This window comes from Cyprinus carpio, chromosome B20 (assembly GCF_018340385.1).
Source record: "Cyprinus carpio isolate SPL01 chromosome B20, ASM1834038v1, whole genome shotgun sequence".
Lineage (NCBI taxonomy): Eukaryota > Metazoa > Chordata > Actinopteri > Cypriniformes > Cyprinidae > Cyprinus > Cyprinus carpio.
The window spans coordinates 3650037-3659106 of record NC_056616.1 but is presented as its reverse complement, the minus strand read 5'-3'; the positions used below and the strand labels follow the sequence as shown (position 1 = coordinate 3659106).

Below are 9070 nucleotides of genomic sequence, written 5' to 3'. Positions count from 1 at the left end.
ATTTGCGATTGGAGAAACGACAAACAACAAGCGCTACTTTACACACTGCTCAAAACTCACGTTTGAATCATCAGTAGCAAATCCTTTACATATGAAAACGTACTTACAGACCGTGAGTAAGAACAAACAGAACATTGTAGTCTACTCTCCCAGGATCAGGAATTGTTGGTTAATTTAATGTGATGAGGATATATAAATATTTGGGTTGAACTGTTCTGGAACAGTGTTGTAAATATAACTTAACCACTGATTAGTTGTGTCCTCTTTTGGAAGACCAAACAAAGTATTTTCGCTTTCACAATGAAACAGTGTCTCCATGACATGGCGCCAGCAGCAACAGCGATAGTCAAAGGTTACGCCTTCTTTCTTTGCGTGAACATTTGGGTTGCTTTATGCAAATCTTCCCACATCGTGACGTAGACATGTGGGGCGTGTTTAAACGAGGGATTTTAGGAGGGCGTGGATGAGTCTTAACTTTTATAAAGAATATCTCTTTGGGTTTGAGACTTTAATCTTTGCAACTTTACAGATTTTCTTTATGCACCAAGAGCTTGTAAAACTCAAAAGATAAAGGAAAACTTTAAATCATATCATGTGACCCCTTTAAGGCAATAAGGCAATAAGTAGGACCCGTGTAAATATCGGATCAGCTTTCCAGCACTGGAGAGAACTCAAGAAGTTTAAGGCCTGTGATCGGATGCCGAGGTTGCTTTGTTTCTCCTCAGTAGGTGAGTACCACCGTTTCTGCACCAGAACAGCTAAAGTCTGTCTAGTATACTGGACCCGACAAAGTTACCGTTGAAAATCATTTGAACTTTGTGCCAATACGTCATAAATAGAATGCAGCAGTAGTTTTCTGTTGGGGATTAGTGTGTCTTGCAGCATCCAGTGAAGACCATAGTGTATATATATATATATATATATATATATATATATATATACAGTACAGACCAAAAGTTTGGAAACATTACTATTTTTAATGTTTTTGAAAGAAGTTTTTTTCTGCTCATCAAGCCTGCATTTATTTGATCAAAAATACAGAAAAAAACAGTAATATTGTGAAATATTATTACAGCTGTACTGTAATAATATTATTTTGGTCTGTACTGTATATATATATATATATATATATATATATATTATATATATATATATATATATATATATATATATGGTGTAGACGGCATCACTGATTATAATGAGTTCTATAGTATTTTGTTGCGCTGCGCCACCGGTGTAGACACAGTGTAGCGTCCGGTGTACACACGGAGTAGCTTTGGTTTTGCTTTGTTTCACAGAAGTAATCGTTGCCTGGGTTGCGTACGTATGTGTGGGGCGGAGCTATCAAAATAGGGGCGAGACCCTTTTAGGGTAGGGGCATGTTTGTTTTGGTGATTTCAAATGTCAACATTAGCTACCAGAAATCACTTACCCCACCTTTAAGCTAAGAGTAAGGGCGGGGTTGACCTTGTTGCTATGGATGATGTCAGCACGATTACTAACTATGCACACAGTGATTGGCTGATAAGGGAGGGGTCTCTGTCAGAGATTTATTAATAGAAATATTGTAGAGCCAGCCATATATAAAGTTTAAAAATAAAAATGTTTTAAAATGCAGGCTAGTGTCAATAATTAAGCAAGTATATGTTCAGCTAATTGTCAGCCTCTTACATGTATGCTTCTCATAAACAATTAGTGAATATGCATATAAACAGCCTTTTAATTAAGAGAGTAGACTAATTATGGCTGATATTAACACATGCAAACGAAGTAAAAAAAAAAAACTTGGACTGTTTACTTCTTGTCCACCTGGTTAATGAAAACAAGGATACAATCAAAGGAAATTTTTGAGTTGGGATAACCTCCAAAACCAAAGGCGATTCCTTTTTAAAAGGTCATTATCATCAGATGTTTCTAAAATGTTTACATTCAGAGGCAGATTGCAGGTGTCCTGACATTTTATCATACCCATCAGATTTTCCTACCAGGGTTTACTGCGCATATCAATATTGCATTCTTTTTCTCACACTGAACAATATTTAATGTATCTGCATTACTGTAAGGGTAGGTTGAGGGTTGGGATAGGTGTAGACTTTAATAAAACACAATCTAATAGGCAGAAAAAAATATTTATTGTTGGTTTCCTGTAGCTGTATCCCTTCTAGCCACAACCGCGAATATGACACATAATTACTGTATTTGCATTACTGTAAGGGTAGGTTTAGGGTCGTGGTAGGTGTGGACGTTAATAAACCATAACTTTCCAGGTAGCATTTTTCGTTGTCGAATTGTAATACCCACTGTTTTAACTGAGGTAGCAAAATCTGACAGGGTGGGACAAATCAACAGAACACCAGCAACAGCAATTTTAGGATAGTTTGTGGTTTTATCTTAGTGACTTAGGAGTCTTTTTCATTACTCTTAAACTTCCACAGAGCTAGTTTTAGAGCTAAAACACTTTGTGAAATACTCTTAGAGCAAAAATTTGGAGTCCTATAATTTAGGATTGACCCGCCCATTATTTTTAAGATTTTCTCCTAAATCTGCGAGTTATGAGCTAGTTTTAGCCTTGAGATGTTTTGTGAATGTGTACACACAAAATTTTTGTGCAGATTAACTTAGAAGGGAGAGCTAGGTATGTAGTCTTAAAGGGCCACATTTCAGTCACTATTTAATATTTATCCCGTTGACTGACAACAGAAACAGTAAATTATATAGGCCTAAATGAAAACTGTTTTATTGAGAATTTGGCACAATTAAAATACAATACATGAGCACAGAGAGGCAAACAAATGTAAAAAGGCAAAATGACGCGATGATGTCATGAATATGCTAATTAGCGTATGACGTCATCTAGCGACATTTAGCGACTTTTCAAACTGGCTTTAGCGAACTTACTTTCCATTGAAAGAAGCTGGCAACAACACGGCTTTTCAAGCGGGCTTTAGCTACTTTAATTTGAAAGAAGCGGGCAACATCAGGGACATTTCTCCATTTTCTGAGCTGTCTACAGTGTCACGGGCACAAATTTGGGAATTAAAAAACTACTTTCCAGGCTTTTTTCTACACTTTTGCTCTCCGAGGCTGGACTTGGTCGCTACTTTTAGTGCGCTCGTTGGCCAGGTGTTTTATTCTAAGGAAGAGGCTCGTTGCTCTTTGTTGTATACTGCGATCTGTTGTGCTCTTTGTTGAAGCAAAAGCATGGGAGCGCAATTCTCAAAGACAGCTGGAAAGGAAGAAACGGCTGCAGCTTCACCCTCCAAAGCTAACGGACAGGTAAAAGCCGGGTTTTTTTTGTTTTAGGGTGTGTGTGATTTTCGGTGACGCTGGGCGGAGCTACATGAATATTCATGAGTTTCTGTTTCGCGTTAAAGCGACTCTGATAATATTAGTACGTTTTCACCGGATCACAAAAACTGTTCAACAAGGTAGGTTAATTACGTTTCAGCTTCGAACGAAGATAAGCAAATGTTGAATATAATTGTTCGTTTGTGCACAAAATGTTATTGTTTGCTGTTTTAAATGTTTACTCAACGATTACAGCCACTGATGCCAGAAGCAGCCTATCGTTAGAATACGCTACAAGTAAATTGGCCAGCAGCTGTTAAATATTTTCTCATATTCCTCTGTTTTGCTATTAAAAGTATGTCATTTGATAAGTATGTCGTTTGAAGTTGTGTAGCATATGGTGGCACAAACTTGCTCACTGTATTGTAAGACTGTAAAGGTGAGAAATGAAAAAACGATATAAAGACTCTTATGTAGTAACAACTATTTAACTTTTTTTTTCTCCTTAAAAAAGGTGTCACATGGAAGTGCATGACAGCCTACAGTTCATGTGGAGAAGCTGTTTGTTTGTAATTAATATATCTGTTACAAATCAGCAGAGTTTGATACTTGCACTTCTGCCTGTTATTTTTTTCCTAGCTTACAGAAGCTCTTCTAATGGGGGAGACTTATATTTTTGTCAAGTTATATATGAGTCCACTATTGCACACATACATAAAGACATGCGTAAACGTTCTCAGAATTAACTTTAGCTTTTTTATCTGATGCAGGGGATGGTGGATGTGTACTTTATCAGTGTAATAGTTAAACAAAATCATATGCAAAATAAAAAAAACTTGTATAGCCTACTATTTGGATACAAATGTTGTATTATTTAACCAGTTTTAAAGTTTTACTATATTTTGTTCCTGAAATCCACACTTTTGAAATCAAGATAATCAGAGGTAATCAAACCAAGCACAACCTAATAAAACATGTTTCATGGATAAAGGGTTTTGTAAAAAAGATCATGTTGGTGGATATTCAACTAATATTAAAAACATGTGGGTCATTCTTGAATGGCTTATTCTGCAGTGGTATAAACAATATGATCCCATTGATTTGGAAGCATGTTTCTTCTCCCAACATTTAGACTGATTTCATTGAGTTTGTTCATGGTGTATAAATTTCTGTTTGCCATTTCTTGTTCATATAGGAATTTACTTTAATAATGTATTTAATAATTTACTTACAACAGAAATCATATAACATGTGCTTGCTTATGTTGATCAGTAGGCCTATCCCTGAACACATATACAAGTTGTTACATCCTTGAGGTAGCTTTCACCTGTTTTTTTTTTTTTTTTTTTTTTTTTTTTTTAAACATGACCATGTATTTTATATTTATACAGGTGTGTAGTAAATGTCATTTATGTAATGCCTTCACCACATCGGTTAATAAAACTTTTAACACCGAATCAGTTGAAGTCTTTATTCAGCAAAAGCAATCTACTTTTATCTTTGAAATGAAAATATACAAATTACTGTTTTGATTTAGCCATTTTCTATTAAACTACAAAACATTTTAATTGTTATAAGTTTGTAGAAAATAAGCAAAAAATTGTTAAAGTACTGCAAGGTTGTGGATTTCAAAACTTGACCAATACACATTTGAGTCAAAATGATTTTCAAGTGCACCACAATGCAGTATATGATTAAATACAAAAATAAAGTGTATAAAGACATTTGCACATTTTTGTTTAAACTATATAGTGCATTTTATCTACTAAATGTATATTTTTTTTAGACAAATAAATAAATAAATACAGAGATTAAGAATGTTTATATTCCAGTTCATGTGTGCATTTAAAAAAAAAACATTCATCTTTCGCTTTGTTATTAAAAACATTTTTCTGAATGATTGAGCAAACGATTAGGAATGACACAGAATAATCATCATACATTTTATTATGGCACAACAGATACATTTTGGAACAGTTATTAAACGACACATTTTAAGGACTCTTATTTATGTAAAATAAGAATATTATAAAAATGCTTAATTGTTGTAGGCTTATTTGGAGCATAGCCTACCTCAGGTAAATCATTACGACAATCACAGTCTTTAAATTATTTTGCATATTAACAATAGTAATAATAAAAACAACAATACACTAAGCATAATGTCATTCTACGCTAAAACATACCTTTTTGAAAATCGTTTATGTTTCAGTGACAACGTACTAATATTTTCAGAGTCGCTTTAACGCGAAACAGGAAACTCATGAATATTCATGTAAGCTCCGCCCAGCGTCACCGAAAATCTCAGACACCGAATATTTCAGAACGCCGGCCATCGTGTTTGTTAGGCGAGTGCTGCTTCCAACAACCACACAAATTACACAATTTCTGCAGCCCAGAGAGAGGCTTTGTCAGTATTAAATTTAACTATGATCGTAAAATATGTTTAATGTTGCACACGTTTATATACGTTGCTGCTTTAGATTAGAAGTCCAGTTTTGGTGTTGTTTTTTTCCGGAGAAACCTTTGTTTAGAAATGAGTAGCGTTGGATTTTTGTTGAGAATTAAAGATGATTTATCTAAACAAACCAGGAGATGTGGAGAATAATTTAGTTTGAATTAGCATTTCTGCCCTCTTGGAAATCATCTTTCAGAGGGAAGCGGGGGTCGATTGTTAGAGTAACAATGGCTCGCCACGCCTTCAAGTCGCAGATGCTCCAGAGACGCGTCAGTATCACAGTGGAACTCTTCCACTGGAGGAAACCACAGAAGAGCAATACAGCGGGTGTATTTATCTTTACATTAAGTTGTGCTGCGATTGCCATTTTTACAGCATGTGCTTGTACAAGTAACGCGTGTGATGAGGTTCAATAATTACGTGCTGATCAGGTCATCAGATTTATTTTATTTTTAATTTTTTTTGGCGCGTCGGTTTATTCCAAGCGTCTATGGACAAGCGGCGCCCACCGATGGCTGTGGCAGTGTAATGCGCGAGCGAATGAGAGTGTTTACCCATAATGGTCTTTGATAATATCATATGTGACCCTGGAGCACAAAACCAGTCATAAGGGTAATTTTTTGGAAATTGAGATTTATACATCATCTGAAAGCTGAATAAATATTTAGCTGTTTAGTAGGACAATATTTGGCCGAAATACAACTATTTGAAAATCTGAAATCTGAGGGTGCAAAACAATCTAAATATTGAGAAACTCACCTTTAAAGTTGTCCAAATGAAGTTCTATTACTAGCCAAAATTTAAGTTTTGATATTTATTGATATTAAATTTACAAAATATCTTCATGGAACATGATCTTTAGTTAATATCCTAATGCTTTTGGCATAAAAGAAAAATCAATAATTTTGACCCATACAGTGTATTTTTGGTTATTGCTACATATATGCCCGTGCTATTTATGACTGGTTTTGTGATCCAGGGTCACATATAGATCAAATGGAAGCAGTCCCCTTTCAGTGCATAAAATTGCATTTGTATATGCCGCCTGCACTGTGTCCTGTCTTGGTAATGCTCATGTTAAGCCAAGGTTAATAACGATTGTGCCTGTGTTTTGCTTTAGGAAAATGGCCATGTGAAGGTGAACGGAGATGCATCTCCAGCGGCTGCTGAGCAAAAGGAAGAGGTTCAGGCTAACGGCAGTGTGGCAGCTGAGGAGGAAGAGAAGGCTGGGGCAGCTCCAGCTGAAGAGGAAGCCGTGGAGGGAGATCAAGCAAACACAGAAGTAAGTCCAGCCACTGAAGAGGAGGCCACGAAAGCTGAGGATGGTGGAACTCCATCCACAAGCAACGAGACGCCGAAGAGCAAGAAGAAGAAGCGCTTCTCTTTTAAGAAGTCCTTCAAGTTGAGTGGCTTCTCTTTTAAGAAAACCAATAAGGAGACGGGGGATGGAGAGGGCGGTGAGGAGGCCAAAACCCAGGGAGCTGAAACTGTTGAAGGAGGTTTGTCAGAAGAGAAGGAGGCAGAATCCAAACCAGAGGAGAAACCAGTAGGGGAGCCCGAGGCTGTCAGTCCTGCCCCTGAGGAGTCCAAAGAGGAGGAGAAACCCGCGGAGTCAGCAGTGGTGACAGAGCCTGCTCCTTCTAAGGATGAAGCACCTATAGCAGAGGAATCCACTCCCACTGTTCAAGAAGCAGAATCCAGTCCAGAGGTTCATGCAGAATCTGCCACAGAGTAACGTGCACAGTGCAGATCAACAGAGAAAGAGAGGAAGAAAAAAACAACAACAACAGATAATCAAGGCATATTTCCCTGTTGTACAGTGGAATGGTCCCAGGTTATGAGACATAGGAGAACTAAAGAGCTTTTTACTTTTTTATACATTTACCCTCTTCCCAAATCTCACACTGCCTTTGTAGCTATTCCTGGAGCTGCGACAAATGGGTGGCTACATTAAATAATACAGAATTTTTTTTTCATATATTTTTTGCATTGTTTTTGATTTTATTTTTGCATTTTTATACAAAACAATGTAAACATTTATGAAAATGTATAGACATCCCTGTGGGTTAAAGGCAGCTGGTTTAGGGGTCAAAGAGGGGTGCAGGGATTGGGAATGAGGGTTTTTAAATTTTGGCACCTTGATGACTCAGCGTTACAAAAACAGAACGATCATTAATACTTCCACTACAATCTTCAACACTAAAGCAATTTATGTATAATAACAAACCAATTTATCTTATAATGCCAAGTTTAAAACAGCAATTTTAAAGGTCCTGGGAACGTTAAACACTTTTTTTCTTCTTTTTTTTTTTTTTTCATTGGAACAGTCTGTGAATTCAGTGGGGAAACAATTTACATATGCCTTATGGTGTATTGCTGGTTCTATGAGCTTATTGAAGTGTAAGTATGTATAGATGAGGTGTTTTAACTGTGATTATTGTAAAAATGACATCTTGATCTCAAGAAGCACATGCAGCTCTTTTATCACCAAGTCTGTTTTTGTAAGTCATCCTCAAACCATTGGAACATTTAAAAAAAAAAAAGCTCAAACCAAGCTGTGACACGTATTCCTGATAATACTGTGGTTTTTAATTACAAAGGATAATGCTTTTTCAGTGGTCTTTTGACAAAATTAAAGAACCTATCAGATGCAATGTTTGTGTAGCATCTTGTCTCTTTCTTTTGTATATTTGAGAAGCTTTTAGCTTTGACTTAGAGATTGAATGTAACTTTGCTTACAAAATTGACATTTAACTGCTCTGCTGAAGGTGTTCCAAATTTTATGTGAGCACACTAAAAGCAAAATAAATGTGAATGAAATTTGAATTGTTTTTTGTTTTTTTGTTTTTTAATTGTCTTACATTTTGCAAGAAATGAGTGCCCATTATTGATTTTTAATCAGTTATGTTAAAATAAAAAGGTACTAAAATATATATTTACTAAAATGTGGTGATCTCACCAAATCTGAGCAAGTGATATCTATAGTCATCATGGAAGTAGAAATGGTTGTTTTGAATTTTGTCTTCGTTTTGAATCGTGTCTTGCTTCCTACCAGGATTCAGCTCTACACTCCAAATGCAAGTAACTTACTTTAATTACAGTCTAAGGTTTTCCTTCTGCTAACCCACCCAACAGGTGGCTTTTTGTGTTTGCAAACCCATGAGCTGAGAAAGCCTTTTCCAAACCATTGGCTTATTATACTATGTACTTCCTTTAGTGCAACCACTTTAACCTTTTAAAGGTGAAATCATTCTTTCATAGGGAGTGTACTCTGAATCAAACCCTGTGGGCCAACAGTGCTATTCAATACAACAATGAGACCAT

The 9070-nt window shown here is 36.1% G+C and overlaps 1 protein-coding gene across 1 annotated transcript; it reads left to right on the top strand.

Annotated features, from left to right (window-relative positions):
* Positions 1 to 2867: 2867 nt before the first annotated feature.
* Positions 2868 to 8400, top strand: marcksa (myristoylated alanine-rich protein kinase C substrate a). The gene is made up of 2 exons (XM_019084672.2): positions 2868 to 3276; positions 6867 to 8400. Exons 1-2 carry the CDS (start codon positions 3202 to 3204, stop codon positions 7479 to 7481), a joined length of 690 nt encoding a protein of 229 aa, XP_018940217.1. The 5' UTR covers positions 2868 to 3201; the 3' UTR covers positions 7482 to 8400.
* Positions 8401 to 9070: the final 670 nt, after the last annotated feature.

Coding starts and splice junctions, on each gene's coding strand:
- marcksa (XM_019084672.2), top strand. CDS start 3,202: ATGGGAGCGCAATTCTCAAAGACAGCTGGAAAGGAAGAAACGGCTGCA. Junction 3,277..6,866: donor CCTCCAAAGCTAACGGACAG/GTAAAAGCCGGG, acceptor GTTTTGCTTTAG/GAAAATGGCCATGTGAAGGT.